General features: G+C 54.9%; 1 protein-coding gene across 1 annotated transcript; it reads right to left on the bottom strand.

The window, feature by feature from the left end:
• Positions 1–195: 195 nt before the first annotated feature.
• MIGA2 (mitoguardin 2) lies at positions 196–27,132 on the bottom strand. Its single transcript, XM_068553352.1, has 16 exons — positions 27,084–27,132; positions 24,307–24,546; positions 23,224–23,434; positions 21,422–21,534; positions 20,367–20,484; positions 19,832–19,941; positions 14,972–15,089; positions 13,882–13,982; positions 13,166–13,281; positions 12,142–12,214; positions 11,902–11,988; positions 4,110–4,208; positions 3,711–3,845; positions 2,881–2,934; positions 1,797–1,913; positions 196–1,576 (listed from the first exon to the last, which is right to left on the bottom strand). Exons 2-16 carry the CDS (start codon positions 24,400–24,402, stop codon positions 1,370–1,372), a joined length of 1,755 nt encoding a protein of 584 aa, XP_068409453.1. The 5' UTR covers positions 24,403–24,546; positions 27,084–27,132; the 3' UTR covers positions 196–1,369.
• Positions 27,133–27,851: the final 719 nt, after the last annotated feature.

Here is a 27,851-nt window from a genome sequence, read left to right on the forward strand (position 1 = left end):
AGCCAGAAGCATGGTTAGTGCACAGCGGTCTTACAGTCTGGGGGGCAGGAGGGACCACGTGGGGGAGGGACTGGGCTCAGAGATAGTGGGCCCTCTCCCATCCCCCCTCCTTCCCGCCCCCAAGGGCCAGACCACCCCCCGCCCCGCCCCCCTTTGCCATTCAGGGGAGGGTGCCCCCCCCCCCCCCGCCGCCCCGTCTGAGCCAGTCCCGACTCCAGAGTGTGGAGAACCAGGAGTCTGTTTGTCTTGTAGGCCTCTCCACCTGGAAAGGGGCAGACCTCAAAATAAAGTGTTAAGGCAATAAATAAAACAGCCCACCTCAGGTGAAAACACTGTAAGAGAAGTGCGTCTACAAATGCCGGCCGGCCTTCCTCTGCAGGACCAGCGGGGAGGCGGGCTGTGCACCGCTACACGGCTTGAGAGCGTTTGTCATCGAGTTGAAGGCAAAGTGCCGGGCAAGTTTCTTGTCCTGATGCTGGTCCAGCCGCCTACATCCTCTAACCTCCCCTGATGTGGCCCCTGGGCACCCCAGGTCAGTGCCTCCAGCTCAGTGCCTAGCACCAGCCAGGGAGTTCCGGGCTCACAGAGGGTGGGGCAGGGGCGAGGGGACCAGCCCCACCTCCTCCGTCTTTGGTGGTGGCAGAGGTAGGTGGGAGGAGAAATGACAGTCTTAGGCAGGGTATGCCTAAGGATGGTGTCCCGGTTCAGTGCTTGGGTTTGTTCAAGGGCCTGGTCCCCGCCCTGACGTGAGCGCAAGGAAAGCGGGCCCGCCTCTGGATGGCCCAGGCCCGCCGCCCACCAAGGTGCCCCCCGGCCACACTCTGTGGCTCCTACCCTCCATCTCTGGAGCAGCACATTCTCTCTGGTGGCAGCGGGCCGTCAGGACTGGCCGGGCAGATGCCTGGATCTGAGACTGTCCAGCCCAGGTTCCTTTGCCGCAGAGCCCGGCCACCCCCTCTTTCATCTCCACCCTCCCAGCCCCACTCAGCAGCCCCGGGGTGGCGGGAGGTTTTGGGCACCCACCCCCGGGGCATCCCATCTCTGCCTGTCCTGATTCTCCTCACAACGCCTCAGGCCCCACTGGCCACTGGTCCAGCCTCTGCTTTCCCATGAACAGCTGAGGCGGGCCCCTCGGGGCTCCACGCCGCTCCGAGGAAGTTTATCCCCTGGGCCTCGGGGATTCCCAGGTGATGGAGGTTGGGGTGGGGGCGAGGTCAGGGGCGAGCACCCTTGGCCACCATGGCCTGGGCTCTGCCACTGCTGACGGCTAGACACCCAGGCCTCCAATGCCACCCCCAAGGCCTTCTCTCTGCCATCACCCACGTGAATGAGGACCAGCCAGCCACCCCTCCCAGGTCCACACCCACCACTACTGCAGCTCCTCTGGGGGCCCGTTCTCTCGGGGCAGCACACCGTTCAGGCCAATGCTGCTGGCCACCGGCGCCCCCAGGTAGCCGAGCAGGATCTCGCTGCGGCGCCGGGACAGCTGGAGGATGTCGTCCGCCAGCGCCGGCACCGATGTGTAGCGCACGTTGTCCAGGTCGAACATGTCCCTCAGGTACTGCACGATCTGGTGCTGGGGGAGAGGGCGGGCGTTGGGCCTGCGCCGGGGCCCCTGCTCCCCCGCGCTGAGGTCCTCCGGGCCACCCAAAGTCTCCTCCTTCACCACTGGAGCCCTGACCCAGCCCCTTCTGTCCTCGGCCCCTGCCCTCCCGGGGCTTCCTCTGGACCCACCCAGGTCAGGCTCCCAGTGGAAGGAGAAGCACAAGCTCTCAGACAGCGAGCTCCCTGTTTACCTTAAAGAAAGCACAGACTTCAGAGAGCTGAGGCTTGGGTCCGAGGAAGCCGAAGGCTAGGACGGGGCTAACATGCTCCGATACGGAGTAGAAATGGGAGATGAAGCCATCAGGCACCTGTGGAGGGTGGCAAGGCTGAGGGCCGGGACCCAGGCAGGGTGAGGCAGCCAGGCCCTGGGGTCGTATTAAGAGCCGGGGCTTCAGAGGGAGGCCCGGCTCATTACTGTCCTTGCTAGGTGATGCCGGGCATGCGACTGGGGCTTTTTGGTTTTTTTGGCCACGCCACGCGGCTTGCAGGATCTTAGTTCCCCGACTAGGGATTGAACCCGGGCCCCGGCAGTGAAAGTGCCGAGTCCTAACCACTGGACCACCAGGGAATTCCCGTGGCTGGGGCTTTCGAAGCCCTGGTTTTCACCTCTGCAGAATAGGGGCAACCTCGGGGCTGTGGTGAGGGCTGCACGAGGGGCCCGGGGTGCGCTCAGCACAGGAAGTGCCCAGAGCACGTGGCAGTGGCAGCTGGTATCAGCTGGGCAGCAGAGCCGGGCTAGCAGAGGGGAACAATGGATCGCAGCAGCCCAGATAGTGCAGCCAGTCGCCGCCTGGGAGAGCAGATAATGCAGCCCGATGGGCGATGGGCGGGAGGGAGGCTCTGCCTGCCCCCGGCAGCATCCTGCCCCGCCTGGGTGCCTCCACCAAGCCAACCACCACTGCTCTACACGTGCCCTTCCTCCCTCTGAAGACGCCCTTTCCCCGCTTTTGATTCCTTTGACATTTCACAGTGGCCTGCTCTGCGCTGGGCCCTGGGTGGGAAGATGAAACAGATCTACGTGTGCCTTTGAGGCCCTCCTGGTCAAGGGAGCGGTAATGGCAGGACAGGTGGCCGGTGCTGTGACCAAGGCCAAAAGGTGCAGCAGGGCCTGGGGGCTCAGTAAGACCTCCCTGCACGAGCCCCATTCCTCTGCCCACCCCACACGTCCTGCCCCTAGACCAGGGTCCAGCACACGCCAAATGGAGTCAGCTGAGCTGGGCACCACACCCAAGGCCCCCGCGTGGCGCTCCCCAGGGTCCCTGTCAGCTCACTTACCATCAGCAGCCTCCTCTTGGCTTTCAGGACAGACCAGCAAGCAGTGGCCAGGGCCTAAATCAAAGATGGGAACCCCCGGGGGGTCAGACTAACAGGCCGGGCCGGCAGCCGCTAGCCACCCCCAGTCCGGGGCCAGGCCCTTACCCCCAGCTCATCCCACCCCAAGCAGGGAGGTGGGGACGGCTGTCTGAGCTCTGTCGTCTCCCTGCCCTCAATTAGGAGTCAGGCGCACCTAAATCTGAATCCTGACTCTCACCCTTTCTGGGCGGCTCCCTGGACTGGCCAGCAGTCTTCTCTGGGCCTCAGGTTCCTCCTCTGTAAAATGGCCATGACTCAGCAGCCCCACCTCACTCAGTGATTGTGGGGATCCATGGTTACGGCCTATAAAAGACCAGCCCCACCCCTCTCCAGACCACCCCCACGGCACACAGCACGGCCGCCCTGCAGGGGCCCTGTGCTCAATGCTCTCCTGCTGTACCTCTTTTTTCTTTTTTCCCCCCGTATTTTAACTCATTTAATGCATTCAAATGGAACAGAGTGAATGGCAGCCCAGAAATGAGTAGACTGCCTAAGTGAAACCACAGTGCAGGAGGGAAGTGCACGTCCCTCCGCGCTACACTGGCCAGAGGAGAGCAAGGGGATCTGTGGGAAGTTCTCCAGGGCAGGAGACTGGCGTGCCCAGCAGCCCTGGATCACAGCGGCGGGCAGCATCCCAGGGGCGTGACCGCCCCCTGATGGGTGCGGAGCCAGCCTTGGTGCCCAAAGCCAGGGACGGAGGGATGTGGGGTCCAGGCGCACGCGTGGGGTCTGGGAGTGGGGCGGCCACCCACCGTCTCCTTGAAGCTGTCCGACAGCCAGCGGTTCCTCAGGACGGCGAGCACCGAGGACGGGGGGTTTTCCAGGTCCTCGAAGGCGTCCATGAGGATGAAGTCCAGCACGATGTCGAAGAAGCTCATGCACACCACCTGCGGGGGGCAGCAGTGCTCTGAGGGCAGAGCGGGGAAGGGTGTGTAGGGGCTGGGTGGGAACACCGGGCTGAGCAGGCACACCAGGCGGTGTGAGGAGGGGCCTGGGGCAGGCAGGGCAGGAATGGGGGCTTCTAGCAGCCATGGAGCCATCTCAGAGCCTCAGAATCAAAGCAGAGCTCCTACAGGCACCTCCTCCACCTGGCTCAAGGATCTCAGGTGCGGGGGACCCCAGGACACCGAGGCTCAGTGCAAACAACTCACCCCTCGGCCCTCCAGCTCCAGCCGCGTGGTGGCCCAGGTCTCCGGCCGCAGGGCGTAGCTCAGCATCTCCTCGTAGCTCTCCAGGAAGCCTTTGGGGCTCTGGGGGGACAAGCAGAGCCTGTTTTGGCCGTGGGAGAGGCCCCAAGACGCAGCTGGACTAGACCCACAGGGGCAAGCTGGCCTGTGCATGAGGGACACACCAAGGCTGGGCCAAGGCCAATCCCTGAGTAGCAGTCATGGAGAGAATGGGGCAGGAAGTGTCCTGTGCCCGCCTCCACACACCTCTGCAGCGCCCAGGGCAGGTCCCGGAGGGATGCAACACCAGGGGCGCCCAGCGATGTCTCACACCAGCTCGTTACTGAGCGCCGACCGCCTTCCAGAAGATGTGCACATGCCACAGAAGGAGCTCACTTTGGAAGGATGCGCTAGGGTGTGAGGTCGAGCCAGCCGCCAAAGATTCAGATCTCCACAATCATCGGCCTCACTGGTGAAACGGGAGAAGCTACTCTGGGGGAGTCAATGAGCTTGTTCATGTAACACAATCAGGCAATAAATAGTGTATAGGACTAATGCTGCCAGGAACGGAGATGGTCAGCACACAGGAGGAATTCTTCACTCTCTGGGACTGCGAGGCTTAGCTGGGGCTTATGACACAGTTTGCAGACACAGATGTAATTCACGGACGTGGAAAGCTAGTACATGCCAGGGCTGATCTAACGTGGATCAACTCTTTTATTCATACAGTCCTATGAGGGATGGTCCAGTATTGTGCCCACTTTACAGATATGAATCCTGAGGCTTCAGATCAGTGATGTGCCCAAGAGCCTGGCAGAGTGGAACGGACACAGAGCAGCAGGGGCAGGTTGATGCCATTTATAAGAACCCCAGGCAGAGGGGGCATTGGATGGATGTTCACCAAACTGTGAACAGGGTGGCGTTGGGGACAATTTTTCTTTCTTTTTGCATCATCTTAGTTTTTTCTACAATTAGCATGAGTCATTTTTATAATCTTTTCTTTCTTTTTTTTTTTTTTTTTTTGCCATGCCACACGGCTTGCAGGATCTTAGTTCCCCGACCGGGCATTGAACCCGGGCCATGGCACTGAAAGGCTGGAATCCTAACCACTAGGCCGCCAGGGAACTCCCATTTTTATAATCTTTTTTTAAACTATTTTCATTAAGTCTTAAAGAGAATTTGCTAGGATGACCCTGGGCTGTGCCTTAACCCCCCCGAGCTTCAGTTTCCTCACATGTAAAAGTTGACAACGAAGCTGAAGATGAGGGCTGGCCCTTGCTGACCCTTTCGATGGCCGCTGGCATCAGCTCATGATGTCCCCAGGACACGCCCACTGACACAGTAGGGGACTGAGGCTTGGAGAGGCTTCACGTCTGGCCCCAGGCATAGCAAGGAGGCGGCCTGATTCTGCAATTCCAGAGCCTGGGTGTGTGCAGGGGCTGGCGTCTTCCCAGACAGAGGCCACCCCAGCTCTGCTGCCTGGAAAAACCTGACAGGGCTGTCAGTTACCGCTCAGTCCAGGGCTGGGAGTGGGGTCTGGCGCTCAAGCCGAGCCTCTTCTTGATTTCTTAATCAAAATCAAGCCAAGGACTTCCCTGGTGGCGCAGCAGTTAAGAATCCGCCTGCCAATGCAGGGGACAGGGGTTCAATCCCTGGTCCGGGAAGATCCCACATGACATGCCACAGAGCAACTACGCCTGTGTGCCACAACTACTGAGCCTGCGCTCTAGAGCCCCTGAGCCACAACTACTGAGGCTTCGAGCCACAATGACTGAGCCCACACGCCACAACTACTGAAGCCTGCGTACCTAAAGCCCGTGCTGTAGCCTCACTTGCCCTTCTTCGCTCGTTCGTCCTTTCACCCTCCTGGGGAGGCCACAAAGAACAGGCTAAGGGCATAGGCTGGGCTCAGGCTGACTGGGGTTCAAATCCCGGCTCCACCCTAACCTTGCTTAGTGACCGGGGCAAGCCCCTCTACCTCCCCAGGCTCAGTTTCCTTTTCGGCCGAGCAGAGGGAGACATCAGGATCAAATGAGCTACCGGAGGCGAAGAAATGTGAGTGAAGCACCAGGTTCGCTGTGCTGCTCGGTAAATGGCAGCTGCTGGGAGGATAACGAGCTGTCCCTCAGAATCTGCAAAAGATTAGGTCCAGGACCCCTGCACATACCAAAATCTAGACACTCAAGTCCCTTATATAAAAGGGCACAGTATCTGCATATAACCTAAGCACATCCTCCTCTGCGCCTTAAATCATCTCTAGAGTCCTTATAGCACCTAGTACAATGTAAATGCTAAATAAGTAATTTGCTGGTGCCTGGCAAATCCAAGGTTTGCTTTTTGGAGTTTTCTGGATTTTTTTTTTTTTTTTTTTTTTTTTTTTTTAGTATTTTCAATGAGGTTGGTTGGACCCGCAGATGCAGAACCTGTGGGTGTGGAACCCGTGGGTTCGGAGAGCCAACAGTATTCAGGTCTATGGAGCAGCTGCCGTGTGCCAGGCCCTGGGCTGGGCACACACCCGTGCCAGGAGAGCGGGCCTTCTGGCCCTCGTAGCAATGAGGAGGATGCAGGGTGATGGGGCCACACTGGGCAGGATGAGCCCGAGGGCTCTCGGGACCCAGGGGACAAGTCAGGTGAAGTTCTCCTGGGGCAAGGGCTGGGACTCAGAAGGCAGGTGACCAAGGAAGAGAAGGAGGGAGTGGGACAGGGACTTCAGGATACTGGTATGTGTTCCACCTTCTACCCTTGGGGCTGGTACACGGGGGCTTCATCTTTCCATTCATTAAATCCTACTTTTTTAAAAAAAAGTTTATTTATTTTTGGCTGCGTTGGGTCCTCGTTGCTGCGCACGGGCTTTCTCTAGTTGCAGCAAGCGGGGGCTGCTCTTCGTTGCGGTGTGCGGGCTTCTCATAGCGGTGGCTTCTCTTGTCGCGGAGCACGGGCTCTAGGCGCACAGGCTTCAGTAGTTGTGGAGCACAGGCTTAGTTGCTCTGCGGCACGTGGGATCTTCTCAGACCAGGGCTCCAACCCGTGTCCCCTGCGTTGGCAGGCAGCTTCTTAACCACTGCGCCACCAGGGAAGTCCAAATCCTATGTTTTGATACTCTTACGTGTTTGTTTTACAACAAAGTAACTAACGACAACAAAAAGAGTCGAGGAGCAGTGTTCCAGGTGCCGAGCGACCAGCATCTGCAGAGGCCAGATCAGGGAGGAAGTCTGTGAGCACCAGAAGCCCTGAGGCCACAGAGCAGAGCTTGGTCTTTACACCAAGGGCAGTGGGAGCGAGGGAGGGTTTTAAACAGTTGGGTGACGTGTCAGAGGTGACACTTCAGAACCATTACCTCACACTACCCCCAGCCCATGAGGAGGAAGGACTCAGAGGAGAGAGGCGGGTTCAAGAGCTTTGCTCAAACCCATCAAAAAAACCAAAGAAACATAAGCGGCCAAATAAACATGAGAATGTATGCAACCTTGTTAATAATCCAAGAAACATAAAGCAATGGATGAAACAAAGATCAAAAAGATTACAGGGACTTCCCTGGTGGTGCAGTGGTTAAGACTCCACGCTCCCAATGCAGGGGGTCCAGGTTCAATCCCCGATCAGGGAACTAGATCCCACGTGCATGCCGCAACTAAGAATTCGCATGCCGCAACTAAGAATTCACATGCCACAACTAAGGAGCCCTGGAGCTGCAACTAAGGAGCCCTGGAGCCGCAACTAAGGAGCTCGCCTGCCGCAACTAAGACCCGGCACAACCAAATAAATAAATAAATACATAAATAAATATAAAAAAAAAAAATTACAAGCAGACCTCGTTGATACTGCAGGTCTGGTTCCAGACCACCCCAACACAGTGAATATCTCAATAAAGCGAGCTGCGTGAATTTTTTTGGTTTCCCAGTGTGTATAAACGTTATGTTTATACTATACTGCAGTGTATTAAGTGCGCAATAGCATTATGTCTAATAAGACAATGTACATACCTTAATTCCAAAATGCTTTATTGCCAAAAAACACTAACCATCATCTGAGCCATTGGTGAGTCATAACCTTTGTGTTGGTGGAACGTCCTGCCTCGATGCTGATGGCTGCTGACTGATCAGGGTGGTAGTTGCTGAAGGCTGGGATGGCTGCGGCGATTTCTTAAAATAAGACAACAGTGGGGCTTCCCTGGTGGCGCAGTGGTTAAGAATCCGCCTGCCAATGCAGGGGACACGGGTTCGAGCCCTGGTCCGGGAGGATCCCACATGCCGCGGAGCAACTAAGCCTGTGCGCCACAACTACTGAGCCTCCGATCTAGAGCCCGCAAGCCACAACTACTGAGCCCGTGTGCCACAACTACTGAAGCCCGCGCACCTAGAGCCCGTGCTCCGCAACAAGAGAAGCCACCGCCAATGAGAAGCTGGCACACCGCCATGAAGAGTAGCCCCCGCTCACAACTAGAGAAAAGCCCGCGCACAGCAATGAACACCCAATGCAAACCAAAAAATTAATTATTGATTTTAAAAAAAGAAAAAGAAAGACAATAACGAAGTTTGCCGCATCTACTGACTCTTCCTTTCACAAACGATTTCTCTGTAGCGTGCAATGCTGTTTGATAGCATTTTACCCACAGAACTTCTTTCAAGATTGGAGTCAATCCTCTCAAACCCTGTTGCTGCTTCATCAACTATGTGTACGTAATACTCTAAATCCTTTGTTGTCATTTCAACAATCTTCACAGCATCTTCACCAGGAGTAGATTCCATCTTGAGAAACCACTTTCTTTGCTCATCCATAAGAAGCAACTCCTCATCCATTCAAGTTTTATCATGAGGTTGCAGCAATTCAGTCACATCTTCAGGCTCCACTTCTCATTCTAGTTCTCCTGCTATTTCCACCACACATGCAGTTACTTCCTCCACTGAAGTCCTGAACCCCTCAAAGTCATCCAGGAGGGCTGAAATCAACTTCTTCCAAACTCTCGTTAATGTCGATATTTTGACTTCTTCTCATTAATCACAAGTGTTCTTAATGGCATCTGAAATGGTGAATCCTTTCCAGAAAGTTTTCAATTTACTCTGCCCAGATCCACCACAAGAATCACTATCTATGGCAGCTATAACCTTACAAAAGGTATTTCTTAAATAACACTTGAAAGTCGAAAATGATTCTTTGATCCATGGGCTGCAGAACGGATGTTGTGTTAGCAGGCATGAAAGCATGAGTCTCGTTGTACATCTCCATCCACCTTGGGTGACCAGGTGCATTGTCAATGAGGAGTAATATTTTAAAAGGAATCTTTTTTTCTGAGCAGTAGGTCTCAACAGTAAACCATGCTGTAAACAGATGTGCTGTCATTCAGGCTTTGCTCTTCCATTTATAGAGCACAGTCAGGGTAGATTTAGCATAATTCTTCAGGGCCCTAGGATTTTGGGAATGGCCAATGAGCACTGGCTTCAATTTCAAGTCGCTATCTGCATTAGCCCCTAACAAGAGAGTCAGGCTGTCTTCTGAAGCCAGGCATTGACTTCTCCACTCGAGTAATGAAAGTCCTAGATGACATCTTCTTCCAATAGGAGGCTATTTCGTCTACATTGAAGATGTGTTGTTTAGTGTAGTACCTTCATTAATTCATCCACACTTAACTGTTTCACCTTGTACTTTTATGTCATGAGACGGCTTCTCTCTTTAAACCTCATGAGCCAACCTCTGTCAGCTTCAAACTTTCCTTCAGCAGTTTCCTTGTCTCTCTCAGCCTTCCCAGAATTGAAGAGAGTTAGGGCCTTGCTCTGGATTAGGCTTTGGTTTAAGGGAATGTTGTGGCTGGTTTGATCTTCTATCCAGACCACTCGAACTTTCTCTGTATCAGCAATAAGGCTGTTTTGCCTTCTTATCATTCATGTTCACTGTCATGTGTTCACTTAATCCCCTTCAAAACTTTTCCTCTGCGTTCACAGCTTGGCTAACTGTTTGGCACAAGAGGCCTAGCTTTTGGCCTGTCTCAGCTTTCAACATGCCCTCCTCACTAAGCTTAACCATTTCTAGCTTTTGATTTAAAGTGAGAGACATGCGACTCTTCCTTTTATTTGAAAACTTAGAGGTCATTGTAGGGTTATGAATTGGCCTAATTTCAATACTGTGGTGTCTCAGGGAATAGGAGGCCAAGGAGAGGGAGAGAGACAGGGGAAAGCCAGTCGGTGGAGCAGTCAGAACACACCCAACATTTATTGATTAAGTTTGCTGTCTTATATGGGTGTGGTTTGTGGCACCCCAAAACAATTACAATGGACGTGGACGGACTTAGAGAGTGTCATACAGAGTGAAGTAAGTCAGAAAGAGAAAAGCAAATATCATACAATAATGCAAATATGTGGAATCTAGAAAAATGGTATAGATGATCTTATTTGCAAAGCAGAAATAGAGACACAGATGTAGAGAACAAATGTACGGATACCAAGGGGGAAAGGGGTGGGGTGGGAGGAATTGGGAGACTGGGATTGACACATATATATTATTGATACTATGTATAAAACAGACAACTGATGGGAACATACTGTAGAGCACAGGGAACTCTACCTAAGGCACTGTGGTGACCTAAATGGGAGGGAAGTCCAAAAGGGAGGGGATAATCTGTATGTGTATGGCTGATTCATTTTTTTGTGCAGTGGAGGCTAACACAACATTGTAAAGCAACCATACTCCAATAAAAATAAATTAAAAAAAAAAAATTACAACGGTAACATCAAAGATCACTGATCACCATAACAAATACAATAATGATAAAAAAGTTTGAAAAATGGCGAGAATTACCCGAATGTGACAGAGACATGAAGTGAGCCAATGCTGTTGGAAAAATGGCACCAACAGACCTACTCGACACAGGGTTGCCACAAACCTTCAATTTGTAAAAAACTGCAAAGCACAATAAAGCCAAAACACACACAATGAAACGAGGTATGCCTGTACTGATATCCAGTATCAGCCAAGATGTAAGGAGACACAGCCTTATACTGCTGGCAGGGGCTCAAGCTGTTAAGGCATTTCGGAGGGTAAACTGGCAAGATTTGCCAGCCTTCGAAACGTCTGTGCCCAAGACGCGGCCTTGCCACAGCTGGGCTTTGCCCCACAGAAAATCCCACAGGTTCCTAAAGAGATCTGATTATAAACAGACTGAGTATAATAGCGGTGTCTGTGATACTGGAAAAGTCAGACACTACCCAAATGTCCGTCCCTGGGAGCACCAGATTAACCAGAGCCGACCCGCCCGACAGAATACGACACAACTGGTCCATCTACTGACAGGGAAAGATGGACGAGATGGACTCTTACGGAACAAAATAAAGCTGCAGAACAGCCCGTAGAACACAAACCAAGCTTTGGAAGTTAAATTACAATATTCAAAGATTAGAGACTATGGAACCGAGTAGGAGGAACATATATCAGATTGTGCGCAGTGGTTCCCCCTGGCAAGTGGGGTTCCCGGAGACCTTGTATGGTTTGCATCTCATAATCGGTGAACTTTGTAAAACTGTGTCATGTAATCAGAAACAAGAGGCAAGACAGCTCCATATTTTTCAGAATTAGCACAGGGAGCAAAAAAAACCCAACTCTTTCCCTGCTCTCCTATGGCCTGCAGGATGAAGTCAGAGCTCGTCAGCTCGATTTTAGATTGGGTTTTTTCTTTTTTTTTTTCTTTTTTTTAACAGAACTAAATAAAAGTTAGAAAGATAAAAAAAACAGAAAAACAAACAACGCAGGGGGAAGAAGAGCCGAAAAGAGAGCCCCCACACCCTGCTACCTTCTCAGCCTTGGTCATCAGGCCCGTCACCATCTGCCGGCCAACCTGCCCGAAGAAAAACTGGTGACTCTTGTCCTCCAGGAGGCCCTAGGGAGTGAGGAGGGAGGGGGTGAGCTGACAGGCTGGCGGCCCCCCAAAGCCGTGGACAGGGCAGCACCGTGGGCTGGGCGGGTGGCCATCCGCGCAGAGGAGCCCGCTTGACTGCCCCCATCCCCCCAACGCGCCCCGGACCGCACCCACCTCGAAGGCTTGCCGCACACAATGCAGCTTGGCCAGAAAGTCCTGGTCACTGTAGCAGCCCAGCAGTTCTGTCCTGAGGGGAAGCGCAGAGTCACAGCACCTGGGTCCCAGCCAGCGACACCCCCGTGGGGTCAGGGTGGAGCCCTGGGTGGCCCTGCCTCCACCTGGTAGTGTGACCTCCGGCAGGTGGCTGCCCCCTTCTAGGCCTCAGTTTCCCCCAAACCCAAGGAAGGGGCTGACAGGATGCTCCCTGAGGACAGGCTGCCTTGATGGCACTGGGCGCCCCTGGCAGGTGTGGTCACTGGGAGTCGGGCTGACCTCGGCCTCCTTTAGGCCCCAACCAGCAAAGGACCCTCTCTAGCACAGGACCAAAATGGCCAAATTGCTCCCAAGGCCAGGGCACGGCTTTCTGGGGCAGCTAGGGGTGCCCTGATCTGGGCACTTTATCCAAATCTCCAAGGCTTCAGCTGGGGCTTTTGACCATTTTCAGTCAGTGAACTTTAAACACACATACTTAAATCTGGGAGTCATGACCATCATACAGAACAATTAATTTAAGGTGGATAAGAGCCCTAAATATACCACACAGGAGAAGACTGAGGCTAAGAGAAGTCAGGAGACTTGTCCAGGGCCACACGCTACAAAGTAGCAAGACCTGGAGAGAACCCAGGTCTGTCTGTCTCCAAAGCCTGGCTTCTGGACGGCTCCTTAAAGGCGTGTGTCAGAACACAGGGCTTAGGGACAGCGCCCACCGTGCTTCCGTGATCGGACCCCTCTGAGAACTTAGAACAGGTACGAATGATTGTTATTTTAATTACTTATATTAATTAGTTACTGTGATCGTCAACCCTAGACCTGCCTGTCTTGTACCGGGGCCATCCTAGGGTCTACGAAGCTGGAGCCACGGCCAGACCACCCCACCCTCAGCCTGTCTCAGCCGGGTCCCCACCAAGCCCTGCTGGCTTCCCCAGCCTCCTCCAAGGGGGCAGCCCCCCCGCACCTGCCTCCTTCCCCCCACGCTCACCTGAGGGTCCGGCAGGGCACTCGGCCCTCCTTCACCAGCTGCAGGGCCTCCTCGTAGGCGGCAGCAGGCCTGGAGAGTGGGCTCAGGTAATCTCCGACCTGCAGGGGCTCAAAGAGCTGGGGGGAGGGTGGAAGCCCGTGTCAGCAGCATTGGTGGGCGGGGGCGGAGCCTTGGGGTGGGTCAAGGGCACCTGCCCAGGGGACTTCCGGCAGAGTACGCCCTAGGGGCCAACGCTTCAGAGGGAACGTCAGTGGGAATGCTGGCCAAGGGCAGAGGCCGGGGTTTGAGTCCTACTCTGGCTCTCAGCATCCCCATCACCGGGTGCCCTTCCCAAAGGGACCATCTACTGGACACACACCCGTGTCCTCCCATCCCAGGAAAGGACAGCTGCCTGGCACACGTGGCCATGGCAGGAAACTAACGAAGCAATGAGCACTGGGGTCTAGAGAAGGGAGAGGCCGGCGTGGGCTGGAGCCGCTGGGGATGGGGACCCCTGCCCTCACTCATAGGACCCACGACCCCTGGTTTCTCAGGCTTCCCCATTCCAGCAACACTGAAGAGTCCCCCGGGGAGCAGCTCTCGGGGACCTCCAGATTCTGCTCCCATCAGAGGAAATGCCTTCACTTTCCCACAACCCAGAGCTCGCCCGCCAAGGAGCCGCGCAGGAGCCCTGGCCTTCACCCCTCTCCCCGCAGCCATCCCCCCACCCGCGTCACCTCAGTGGCAGAGAAGAAGGAATCCTCCGAGGTCAGGCTGTTCTCATGGTCCGCCCGCAGATGCAGCGAGCCCTCGGTCAGGGGCAGCATGAGGGTCCGCTCTGGGCAGAGAGGGAAGGGAGGGGCTGAGCTGAGACTCCTGAAATCACCGAGCTTCGAGCTAAACGTACACCAAGCCTCCCAACACCCGATTCTGGACGAATGACGCTGGTGGTGGCAAAGCTCCTATTTTCTGAGCTCACGTCAGGGGACCTGCCTCGTCCACACCGCCTGACCCTGAGCTCTGAGGGCAGGCTGTGCTGTGCTGTGTGGCCCTGGGCAAGTTGCTCCCCCTCTCTGACAAGCTGAAACAGCCTCTGATGCCAAAGGGCCACTCACTCAGCACTTCCATCCCCACCCGCTCAAGGGCGAGGGGGTCTGGACACTCAAGGGGACTTAGGAAAGGTTCACAGCCCTGAATGCCCCACCAGCCTTCTCTGTCACATGGGGAGGCCAGAGGAAGTGGGACTGCTCTGAAGGGGACAGAAGTGGAAGATGTGTCACCCTGGCCAGCCCTCACTGGGCCCGTGTCACCACTGGTAGAGCCAGGGAGCCTGACACTCAGGATTCTGATGTTCCCCCCCGGGGGCTGACAGCACCCAGGGAAGGGCCCTGGGGGGTCACAGTCACCACACAGGGTCTGGCACGCAGCAGGCACTAGGAGAACATTGGCTGCTTGGCTGAATAACTTCATTCCATCTCAGTGATGTCACGCCCCTTGACCTCAATGGGGAGGGCAACGGCAGGTGTGTTCTCAGCCCCGTGGCGGGCTTCGGGCTAATCTCCACGTGAGCCACCCCTCCGCCCACCCGGTGCCCGCAGAATAGGGCTCAAACCAAACACCTGGAACAGCCGGCAGGGGAGATGTTGACATACAAGCCCCAAGGCCTGCTCCCAAGGGGATGGGGCAAGGCACACCGGCCAGGGACTCCCGGCGCCTCATTCCAACTCTGTTCCTGCCTGTGGGGCCTCAGTTTCCTCGTCTGTGCAGGGAGGCACTGATCGGATGAGGTCGTGGGCCCTGGGGATCCTGCGCCCTGGCCCCGCTCACCGAGGTCCAGCAGCATGTTGTCGGCCGGGAAGGTGGACCCGAACTCCTCCTGCAGGTGGTAGGCCCGGTGCAGCAGGGACTCCAGCTTCTCTGCAAACTCCCTTCGCTGTGACTCTGGCTGTGGGTAAAACAATGACGGTCAACGCAGGCCTCCCAAGCTCCCCACGCCAACGGCCCCTTCTTTCTCCATGATGGGGCCCCAGCCCCCGGGGAAACAGGGGACAGCTCTGAGGCCCAGCAGCAAGCGTAGGTCTGGACTGAGCTGCCCCACACAGGAGCCGCCAGCAACGCACGGCCCGTGCACACCTGAAAACTCGGGCAGTCCCACCTGACATGGGCCATAAGCATAAATACACACCAATTTCAAACACTTAGTATCCCCCCGCAAAAAAAACCCCAAGACTACAAGAACGTGAAATACCTCAGTGAGTTTTCATCTTGATTACATGTTGAAATGATAATATTTTGGATATACTAGATTATAGAAAATATATTATTAAAAGTCATTTCAGGGCTTCCCTGGTGGCACAGTGGTTGAGAATCTGCCTGCTAATGCAGGGGACACGGGTTCGCGCCCTGGCCTGGGAAGATCCCACATGCCGCGGAGCACCTAGGCCCGTGAGCCACAACTACTGAGCCTGCGCGTCTGGAGCCTGTGCTCCGCAAAAAAAGAGGCCACAATAGTGAGAGGCCCGCGCACCGCGATGAAGAGTAGCCCCCGCTTGCCGCAACTACAGGAAGCCCTAGCACAGAAACGAAGACCCAACATAGTAATCAATAAATCTTTAAAAAAAAAAAAAAAAAAAAGTCATTTCAGGGCTTCCCGGGTGGCGCAGTGGTTGAGAATTCACCTGCCAATGCAGGGGACACATGTTCGAACCCTGGTCCAGGAAGATCCCACATTCTGCAGAGCAACGAAGCCCGTGCGCCACAACTACTGAGCCTGCGCTCTAGAGCCCGCGAGCCACAACTACTGAGCCTGCGCTCTAGAGCCTGTGAGCCACAACTACTGAGCCCACGTGCCACAACTACTGAAGCCCGCGCGCCTAGAGCCCGTGCTCTGCAACAAGAGAAGGCACCGCAATAAGAAGCCTGTGCACCACAACGAAGAGTAGCCCCTGCTCGCTGCAACTAGAGAAAGCCCGCGCACAGCAATGAAGACCCAACGCAGCCAAAAATAAATAAATAAAATTTAAAAAGTCATTTCACCCATTTCCTTTTGCTTTTTAACGTGGTCTCCAGAAAATTTTAATAAGATACATGGTCTCCTACTGAACAGCGCTGCTCTAGACCCGAGCAGACCTGGTCCAGACCTTGGCACCACCAGTTCCGAGCTGTGTGACCTTGAGTAAATAACTCCCTCATTCTGAGCCTCGATTTTCTTATCTGTCAACTGAGGTAAGAGAACCTACTTCCTAGGATTTTAGGGAAAACGTGAATGAAATAAGGCATATAAAGTACTTCCTACAAGACTGGCCCATGGTGATGGCCAGTAAGTGTTGGCTATTATAATCAGAGGGCAGTCAGGAGCCCAGAAAGAGCTGGGTTCAACCCCACTGTTCCTATTAACCATGTGCACTTGGGAAGGCATCGCACCCCTGGCACCACAGCCTGTGGCCTCAGTGACCTCCTCGCTGCCCTTGGCCTCCAGACCAGGGTGTGGGAAGACGGGGGCACTGCTCCTTTGAACCCAGGAGCTTCTGGGCCAAGGGGCCAGGCACAGGCAGGCCTGACTCTGTTTTCCACAGAGGCTGCCAGATCCTGCAAGTACACGTAACCAGACCCTGGGGAGGAAACAAGGGCCAACTCGGGCCTCAGGCCACTGGGAGAAAGAGGCAGAAGCACTCAGAGGGGGACAGTAAGATTGTAATGGCTGCCTTTCACTGAGCGCTAGCCCTGGACCAGCAACTCGCTGTTCAGCCTCAGGGCTTCCTTGAGGCAGGGATTGCCATGACCTCACTTCACAGAGAAAACTCAAGGAGGTTATGTGCCCAGCGCACCCAGCTAGAGCCTGGCAGAGCCCATGGGACCCCAGACCTGCTGGCCATCTTGCTCAGTAACCCAACTCAGTGTGGCCAGCAGAGCCTTGTAGCTTTGGCAGATCTGCCAGCTCTTTCTCTGGGAAGCCACCTTGGGTTAGAGAATGGTTTCTTACATACGACACAAGTGACAAAAGAAAAATTAGATACACTGAACTTCATCAAAATTAAAAACCTTTGTCCTTCAAAGGACACCATCAAGAAAGTGAAAAGACTGGAAATTCCATAGCCATCCAGTGGTTAGGACTCTGTGCTTCCACTGCAGGGGGCACGGGTTCAATCCCTGGTTGGGGAACTAAGATCCTGCAAGCCATGTGGTGCGGCCAAAAAAAAAGGAAAGTGTAAAGACAACCCCCAGAATGAGAAAAAAATATCGACAAAAAAAGTACAAGAAAAGCCTTCTCCTCCTTTCCCTGCAGACCCTCTCCTCATAGATCACTGTTAACAATCTCCTGTGGGGACTTCCCTGGTGGTCCAGTGGTTAAGAATCCACCTTCCAATGCAGGGGACACGGGTTCAATCCCTGGTCAGGGAACTAAGATCCCACATGCTGCGGGGCAACTAAACCCACGATGCCACAACTACTGAGCCCTCGAGCCACAACTAGAGAGAAGCCCGAGTGCCACAACAAAAGATCCCACGTGCCACAACTAAGACCCGATGCAGCCAAAAATATAAAAATAAATAAATAAATAAATATTTTTAAAAAATCTCTTGTGTTACCTGTCCAGAGGGAAATAAAAGTGCACATACACACCAGCAGTTACCAACAGGCATATGCAGGCAAGGATGGATGTCTTTTTAAAAATGTACACATCAGCAGAAATTAGCACAACATTGTAAACCAACTATACTTCAATAAAATAAATAAATAAAATGTACACATGGGTCATGAATCACTATGTTATACACCTGTAACTTACATAATGCTACATATCAACTATATCTCAACAGAAAAAAATGTACACATGGGTCACTATACACATTTTATATCTTGCTTTTTTCACTTAATATAGTGGAGAGAGCAACCTAACAGCCCATACAGCTTTCCTTCAGCCTTTTATTTTTTTTCTTTGCCTCGCCGCATGGCTTGTGGGATCTTAGTTCCCCGACCAGGGATCGAACCCCCACCCCTTGCATTGGGAGCACGGAGTCTTAACCACTGGACCGCCAGGGAAGTCCCTCCTTTTTTTCTATTTATTTTATTTATTTTTTTTGTGGGGGTGGGGGGCTGCATTGGGTCTTTGTTGCTGCACACAGGCTTTCTCTAGTTGCAGCGAGTGGGGGCTACTCTTCGTTGCAGTGCACAGGCTCTAGGCCTGCGGGCTTCAGTAGTTGCAGCACACGGGCTCAGTAGTTGTGGCTTGTGGGCTCTAGAGCGCAGGCTCAGTAGTTGTGGCGCACGGGCTTAGTTGCTCTGCGGCATGTGGGATCTTCCTGGACCAGGGCATGAACCCGTATCCCCTGTGTTGGCAGGTGGATTCTTAACCACTGCACCACCAGGCAGATTCTTAACCACTGCGCCACCATAAAGGCTGCCTAGTATTCCAGACCCCTACTGATGGGCACTTAACAGTCTCCAGTTTTTCATCTTTTTTAACTATTACAAAACAATTCATTCTAGGACATATATTTGGTGTGCTTTGCACAAAAAAAATTTTATTTTGGCTTTTCCACTTTATTCCTCTTTTCTGATATTGAGATAAATATTCACTTATAGAAAGCCTGGACTTGCCAAAAAAAAAAAAAACCGTATAAAGAAAAGACAAGACAAACGCTGTGTGACCCACTCAACTATGAACACAGGCTATTTCCCTCCAGCCCTTCAAGAATGTATTTTTTGGGCTTCCCTGGTGGCGCAGTGGTTGAGAATCTGCCTGCTAATGCAGGGGACACAGGTTCGCGCCCTGGTCTGGGAAGATCCCACATGCTGCGGAGCAACTAGGCCCGTGAGCCACAACTACTGAGCCTGCGCGTCTGGAGCCTGTGCTCCGCAACAAGAGAGGCCACAATAGTGAGAGGCCCGCGCACCGCGATGAGGAGTGGCCCCCACTTGCCGCAACTACAGAAAGCCCTAGCACAGAAACGAAGACCCAACATAGCAATCAATCAATCAATCAATCTTTAAAAAAAAAGAATGTATTTTTTTTTGTTTTTTTTTTTGGCCAAGGGGCATGCGGGATCTTAGTTCCCCGACCAATGATCAAACCCACGCCCCCTGCGGTGGAAGTGTAGGGTCTTACCCACTGGACCACCAGGGAAGTCCCCCCTTTTTTTTTTTTGGTCTGTGTTGGGTCTTCGTTGTCGCGCGCGGGCTTTCTCTAGCTGCGGTGAGTGGGGGCTTCTCTTGCTGCGGAGCGCAGGCTCTAGGCACGCGGGCTTCAGTAGTTGCGGCAACGTGGGCTCTAGAGCGCAGGCTCAGTAGTTGCGGCACATGGGCTTTAGTTGCTCCGCGGCATGTGGGTCTTCCCGGACCAGGACTCGAACCCGTGTCCCCTGCATTGGCAGGCGGATTCTTAACCACTGCGTCACCAGGGAAGCCCCTCATATTTTCTTTATGTAGTCAGGATCGGGCTGTAATCACCAGTGTGGTTTACTGAGTAATTACCAAGTACCAGGCATGGGCTAATGCACCTTACGTGAACTTTCTTACTTAGCTGGGTCAACATCCTGGTCAAGGGGAAACTCCCACCCAGGAGGACGTGATGGGCTGGCAGAAGGCGGCGCTGCTAGACGCCTCCCAAGCGTGGCCGCCCACCAGCCACACCACCAGCCTTCTCGGTGGCCGGGGGTAGGAAAGACCCGGGGGAGGACTGCCTACCTCGGACGGCGCCTCTGAAGCGGTCTCGGGGTTCCGGAGGCCGTCCCCCCTCTGCCCCACGCTCAGCGCCTGCTCCCACTTCTGCAGGGCTTCCTCAAATAGCTCCATGCCTGAGTGTGGGCGGGGGAGACGGGAGAGAAGGGTGTCAGGCCCCCAGCGGAGGGAGAGCAGCCGTGCCCCCCACCACGTCGCTCAAGAGGGGGCTCAGAAGAGCGAGGAGGCAGGAGAGCCCGGAAGGATGGGAACAGCCAGGACCGTGTGGACCAGGTCCTGACCCCTTTTTCAGGGCTGGCCAGCTTGCAGGTCTTCATTCAGACCAGATCTGTTCCTGGAGACTCTCTCCAGTCCAGAAATGGCTGGAATCCATTGAGCCGGGATCTGGGGTGGGTGGTTTTGGAACTGGTTGCAAGCAGCACCCAGAAAACCCAGCCTAGGCTCCCGGGAGGAGGCCACGCTCCCCACTACCCTGCCCCGGCCACGGGGGTGGGGCGGGTGGTGGGCAGGGGGTGCCCAAGGCCAGCCTCCTGGCCCGTACCTTGCATGTAGAGGTTCTCAGCTTTGCCGCTGCTGGTGGTCACAGACTCCTCCATCCCTCTGGTGTCCCACGGCCCCGAGCATGCAGCCACGGGGCTGGATGAGTTCACCACTACCATCTGGGTGCCAAGTAGCACAAGAACCCGAGAATAAGGGATGAGGCCTTCCCAGACCCTTTGCAGGACCCCTGAGCCTCCCCCAACCCCGCGCCCCTCACCACACGCCACGTGCCCTCTGCAATACCATCCCTGAAACCAGCCCCTGGCTGCAGTGGCCGAGCCCTCGGCACAGCCTGCTTCCGCCAACTCCAAGTGCCTGAGGACGGGTCACAGAAATGGCCAAAGCAGGAGGAAACACTGAGGCCAATGCCCAGCCCAGGAAGCTGCAGCCTCCTACGAAACCCACCCTGAGCTCCACTCCCGAAAGGCATGACCCCCTCCCTGCTCCGGGGCTCCACTACGAGTGGGATAGGGAGCACTCAAGGAGCACCCATTACATACGGGCCGGCAGGGCCCGGCTCTCACCCACGCGTCTCTCCCACACGAGCGGCCACCCGCCTGCCAGGCGGGAGCAGAGCCAGCTCTTGCTCGTGCCTGGGTCCCCAGGGCAGTGGCCGGCTCAGAGCTGGGGCTCAGTGCTTGCTGGATGAATGAATAACTAGACGAGTGAATGAGCCAAAAGCCGTTCCCCAAGAGAAAACAAACTTGTCTTTGTCTTATTTATCTCTATATCCTCAGCACCTAGTAGTCCCTGACATAAAGCCGGTGCTTGCTCAGTGTCTGATGAATGAATGAATGAATGAATGAATGCACTTTCATGGGTAAGTATCTTCCCCAAGAGATCAAAGCTTCTCTTCCGCATTTATCCACCTTTCCCTCACCAATGCCCGGCACACCCCGATCACGGACAATCTCTGAAAGTCTGCACGGATGGATGAGTGAATGAACCAACGAATGAATGGATGGAACCTCTTCTCCCATCTTCCTACCAGCCCATAAGCCCCCGAGGGCAGAGACCGGAGCCCCAAGGCCGTGACGGGCACCCTGCTACCCTCACCGAGGCCAAGCTGTGGGAGGAGCCTGAGTGCTTGCTGGGCTCGATGGAGGAGATGCCGCTCAGAGTGTCGTTGCTCTTGCTACTGGGGCTCTGGACCCTCCGGCTGGAGTAGCCTGTGAGGAACAGGAGGAGAGGGGTCATGCCAGCTTCCCACCCAGCCTTTGCACGGCTGTTGCCCGCTCCGGACCCCTCTCCCCGTCCTCCTCATCTGGGAGTCTGTCCTGACCTTCTAAGTCAGGGTGACAGCAGAGCACCCCCAGGGCGTGCACCTAGCAGCAGAGGGCTGGGCCCCTGCCCCTTGTCCTGCTCACTTCCGTATCCCTGTTACGCGGCGCAGGGCCTGGCCCGGAGGGGCCTGGATCTGCTGGGTTAAGCCTGAGAATGAGGCCCAGCCACTTCTACCTCCCGACTCAGCTTCCCCTGTGTTGTTGATTGACTGACTGATCTGGAATTCTCCTCCGTCTAAAAAGGATTTGAGGTACCAACTTTTCAAAATACATAGTTTTGTTTTGGTTTGGTTCTTTTAAGTGAGAAAAGTAGGGAAGGCAAAATAAGGTGAAACCAGAAATGATGCTGGTACAGGGTAGGCAAGCAAGAGGTTAGTCCAGAAACGACTCCAGGATTCCAGGGGGGCCAATGCAGAATGGAAAGCCAGCTGTGCCAGCATGTCTCGTGGTCTTGTTCTAGACTAGTCTACAAACTTCTCTGTCCAATTGAAAAGACAAAAACTTCCCTTTTGCAATAATTCATAATTAAAAGTCATTGTCGGGCTTCCCTGGTGACGCAGTGGTTAAGAATCCTCCTGTCAACGCAGGGGACATGGGTTCGAGCCCTGGTCCAGGAAGATCCCACATGCCGCGGAGCAACTAAGCCGGTGCGCCACAACTACTGAGCCTGCGCTCTAGAGCCCACGAGCCACAACTACGGAGCCCACGTGCCACAACTACTGAAGCCCGCGCGCCTAGAACCTGTGCTCCGCAACAAGAGAAGCCACCGCAATAAGAAGCCCGCGCACCGCAACGAAGAGTAGCCCCCGCTCGCCGCAACTAGAGAAAGCCTGCGCGCAGCAACGAAGACCCAACGCCGCCAAAAATAAGTAAATTAAATAAATTAATTTAAAAAAAAAAAGTCATTGTCACAGAAGGAGATTTTGCTTCTTAAAACAAGTTTCTTCCAACATGAGAGCCTTTGAGGACTCCTTGCCTTGGAAAGCGATCTGTACATGGCAAACACTGGGTTACTGGGTTACAAGATTAACGGGACCGTAGGAGGCTTTTAAAGCCACACCAGCAGACACAAAACAGGTCAGTGGCTGCCAGGAGCTGGGGGAAGGGGAAAGGGGCTGACGACCAAGGGCCCTGGGGGCATTTAGAGCAACAGTTCTTGATTGTGGTAGTGACTGTATGACTATAAGTGTTCGTCAAAACTCAAAAAAGGGTGAATCTTACTGTATGCAAAGAGAAAAAGAGGGGGATGGTGAGAATACCAAAAGGCTCAGGAACCATCTGGCCCTTCCTGCTCCTGAGCCAGGGGACTTCCACCGCTGGACGGAGGAGCTGCACCCCACCAGCCCACTCTGGACCCGGTGCTCCCAAAGGGTCCTCAGATAATGAGAACCATCGCTTCCAATGACATGTGCATCCGGCCACCACATCACCCAGCAAATCCTTACAATGACTTGCTTCCCAGGTGAAAGGGACTCAGCGTGGAGACAGGATGTCACTAGCCCAAGATCTCAGCTAATAGGGGTCCAGCTGAGACTCGACTCCAGGTCAGGCCCTTCCCCACCACCTGACACCTACCTTTCTTCAGTGACGGGACCTTCCTGGCCATGAGGATGGGGAGGGGCACCGTGCCCAGATGCTCGCCGCCCATCCCGGGGCCGACCTGCTTCTTCTTCCGCCGTCGCCTCTTCAGCTGGTGGGCGGCCAGGGCCAAGGCCACAGTCCCCAGGGCCGTGGCAAAGAGGACCTTCCGCAGGCCTGGTGTCAACCGCAGCTGGGAGAAGGCAGACTGCGAGAAAAGAGGGAGGCAGCCAGTTACATCTCCCTGGGAGAGCTGCCCTGAGGAACACGTGAGGGGCAGGGAACGCACCGGGCCCCCAGGGGATACCTCCTGACCAGGAATGACTGAGAGGCAGCCCCCTGGGAGTTGGGGGCCCTGGCCTCTGAAACCTGGATCACAGAGATGTAAAAGAGGGGGACGGGGGATGGCAAGATGACAAGGCCAGGAGATCCTATCTTGGGGTCCAGCAGGTGTCCCCAACGTCATCGGTCAGGATTCTACCAGCTGCAGTGACTGAGCACCTATGCCAGCTACTGCACCAGGATTTCACCTGTGTTACCTGTGCGAATGCCCATCGTTTTCCAGGTGAGGCACCTGAAGCTCACACAGGTTAGGACACATGCTTAAGGTGACAGAGAGGCAGAAACGGAACTCAGGTCTGCCCACCCCACTTCTCCACTCTTCAAAGACGATGACGTTCACTTTACCCGATGGTCCATCTGTACGCGCCCCTGCTCCACCCTCACTCTGCCTGCTGGACTGGGAGCCCCTCGAGTGAGGCTGCATCCCACAGGGCAGAGCTTCAGGAAGCGTCAAGAGGACTGGTCAGCCACAAACATTTAAAGTTGGCAGGCATTACTGACCTCTTTCATAAACTGAGAAACTGAGGTCAAGAGTCCACATAGGCCTGGGGTGGAGACCGGGCTTGGGACCCCAGACTCCTAACCCAGTCCTCCTTACTCTGCTCAAAGAGGATTGCCTGGGACAGCAATCACGAGGGCCCAACTTTCCCGGATGCTGAGGGACCCTGGGATGAGTGGCTCAGTGTTTCAGGGACCAGAGGGGTACGGGGCAGGACCACAACCCGCCCCGATCTTTACCTGCCCGAACGTCGTGTAAAGGAACACAGGGATCTCTGCCACCGTCATGGCCAGGGCTTGGATCATGGACACACCCTCAGTCCTCCGGAATGCCATGGCAGGATCGGCACCCCAGGCGAGAGCCCTCGGGGCCGAGAGCTTCCAAGGAGAACGTCTTCAACTGGTCGCTGGCTGGGTCCCGGGCACCATCCACGCCCCGAAAGGACAGGGACACACACCCCAGAAGGTCCCTCCACAGAGCTGAGAGACAGACGACCAAGTCAGCCACAAGGGTGTGTGCATGTGAGCGTAAAGGAACACACACAAGAGTGCTCTGGGGGATGAGGTGGGAGCTAAGCCCACGTGTGGAATGCGAGGCCTGGAACCAGGCCCCCGCCTTCTGCACCTGCCAGCAGGAAGGTAGCCAAATGCCCCATAGACTTTCTGCCCACCTTGAGCCCTGGGAGCAGAGGGCAGTGTCTGGCACGCTGGCCCAAGTGCGGACCCAGAGCCTGGGAGATGGATAGGACACTCTCAAACTTGGGGCTTTCTACCACACTTTCTCAATCTTTTTAAACCCATGGCCCACGTGCTAAGCAAAAACCTTAGGCCTCTAAAGGGTCAGGCCCCTGAGTGAGAATCGTTGCATCTTTCCCACCTCCCACGAAACCAAGAATGTTGTACTTCCTGTGGACGTATTACGAAAACAGCAGGGTATTTCCTCAAATAATAAGAGCTACTACACTTTATGTGGGTATTCTGTGCAGAGCTCCTTACACACATTATTTCATTGAATCATTACAATTCTATGAAGTAGATGGGATCTACCTCCCACACCCCTGCCAATTTCCAGCGAGGAAACTGAGGCTCAGAAAAGCTAAGTCAGGAGTCCAAAGTCACACAGCTGGTACCAGGTGGAGTCAGGACTTGGACCAAGAGCTAACGGACTTTTGACTCTGTGCTCAACACAACCCTTTCGCCAAATCTGACATGGAGCAGGAAGTGGAAGCCTCAGCAGAACTACAGACTACAAGGGCAACTTTCCCCTGGGGCCTTCTGAGACCCCCAGAGTACCCCACGGCCCATTCCAAGGCCAGTGAATAAGTGCCTTGAGCACATATAACCCAGTCCCCAAGATCCTGCAGAGAGCTCCCCGACCACCACCACCAAGGCCAAGGATGCCTTCAAGGTCTCCAGGGACTTCAAACGAAATGAACACGAAGGCCAGATGGACCCTGTCTACCTGGGACGGCGGCCAAAGTCACTGGACTGGCACAAGAAACGGCTTATCCTCAGTGAGTGGGAAGGATGAATGATCCTATCAGGTAGCTCTAGGGGTGTGTGTGTGCGTGCGTGCGTGCGTGCGTGTGTGTGTGTGTGTGTGTGTGTAAGAGCGGCAGGCAGACAAATGTTCTAGGGCTGAAGAAACTCATGTTGTCAAGGGTAGGGGACATCCTGCCAGGAGGCTACAAATTGAGCGATGTGACCTCCAGTGGTCACAAGCCAGCTCTCTCAGCACCACCCCCAACTTGGCCCAAGCCTCAGAACGAACGAGGGAAGACAAGAACATCAGAGGCTCAGCAGCTACTATTTCCCAAGCACTTACTTAACAGGCCAGGCTTGGAACAGGCTCTCCATGGAGGATTTTAAGTCTAGTCACTCACAGAACCCTTAAGGCAAGCACTGTTTATCTCAATGATGAGAAAACTGGGGCTCCAAAAGGTAATCAACCCTACCGAGGTCACTGAGTAAATGGCCAAGCTGGGATATGACCTCAGCTCTGGGGGACCCCAAGGCTTGGCATTTACCTGCAGGAAAGTCAAGAGCAGCCTCTGCTGCCCCGACTGAGGAAGAGTGGCAGGTGCCAGGTAATGACACCCATCCCAAGACAGCTTCACTCCAGGGATGGATCCAGACCCAGCCCAACCATACCCCATCCTTCCTCCTGGCACGACCCAGGGCTGAAAGAGAGAAGCCTCCACCTCTTCCCTGTGATGACAAGGCCATGGCAATGTCCCCCACCACGTGGACACTCCTAATGTCGTCCCCACCTGGGAAAGTCACCTCTCCTGCCCTGTAACCTTGGTGGTAACCTCCTCGTTCCACCCCCACCAGGGCACTCACAACCTCTCAGCTTGGATGCCCACGCTTTCCATCCCGGACACCTCCTCCCCTGCCCTGAACCACCCCGTAAATGACTCTAGCCTGAGCACCCTTCATTCCGCCTTGACCCCAGCAATGTTCCCTCTGCCCAGTCTCCGTTCATTCCACACCGGTGGGACACCTCAGCAGTCTGACCCGGACCGGCACTGAGCACTCCCACGCTGGACCTCAGCAATACCCCCTTCTTCAGAATCTGCTCCTTCCATCCCGGACAATTCCTTGCGCATCCCCTGGTCAGGCCTCCTCCTCTCTTGCCCCGACCCCCGGAATATCCTTGCGGGTCGTCCAGGTGCCCACTGCCACCGCCTTCCACAGCCCGCGCACCCGCTCCTTCCATCCCGGTACTTGCCCAGCGCGGGTCCAGTACCTGTGCCCCTGCTCCGATCTCTGCAATGTTCCAGGCCCGGGCATCTTCCCACTGACCGGGTACCTTCCGTTCCACCTCTCGCGCCGCCCACGGCCCGAGTACCTGCTCTTTCCAACGCCGGCCCTTCTAGTCCGGCTGAGCTGGGACACCTGCAACCCTACCCAGTTGCCCGCTCAGGCACGGCTCCCGCCCGCTGCAAACCTCAGTCCCGGACCTTGCCGCGCCGCCCGCCTGCTACGCGGGCTCAGCCCGGAACGCCGCCACTCACCCTGGATCCCATCGCTGCGGAAGGACAGCGTCTCCTTCCCCGGCGCCCGCGCAACCAACCTCGGGGCCACGGGGGGCGTGGCCTCACGCAGGGCCAACCTTTCTTTGGCCAATGAGTATCGCCGAACTCCTCTGCACCGCCCCGGCCTCTGGGCAATTGGGTGGGTCACGTGACCAATATTGTCTCACCCTCCCTTCTCCCTCTGTTCCGCCCCCTAAGTGCGGTTGAGGCGCGGAAGTGATTTTTTTTTTTTTCCTCTCCTGTGATTGGCCATCGAGATTAGATTGACCCGGGTGGCTGAGTGAGGCGGAGCTACCCTTAAAGGGATGAGGCGGAGCAAACAGGTTTCGAAGGCACTTTGTGGAAGGAATCGCCGATGGTCTGAGCTTTTAACATTTGGTTCCTCTGCCTCCACTGGTGCCCACACGGACAAGTTCTTCCCGCCCTTCGAGCGCCCACTTTCCAACGCCACCGCCTCTAACTTCCTACAGCATCCTCCTAAGCACTTGCCACTCTCCACTTTCTGGGGTTGTTTGCAGAAGTGCCAGGCCTCCCCTACGAGACGTTGTCTCCCTAAGAGTTGGCGTCAAGTGATTCGGTTCACTGTGCCTTGCACTAAACACTGGGTTTGGAATCAGGCCGACCTGAGTTGGAATCAAGTTCTGCCACATAGCTTTCTGGGGTTTACTCAGTTTACCCCTCTGTAAAATGGGAATGGAATTCTTGCCTTGCCTGAGTAACAGGGCTTTGGTGCTGATCATAAGAAAA

Source organism: Eschrichtius robustus, chromosome 10, assembly GCF_028021215.1.
Source record: "Eschrichtius robustus isolate mEscRob2 chromosome 10, mEscRob2.pri, whole genome shotgun sequence".
Lineage (NCBI taxonomy): Eukaryota > Metazoa > Chordata > Mammalia > Artiodactyla > Eschrichtiidae > Eschrichtius > Eschrichtius robustus.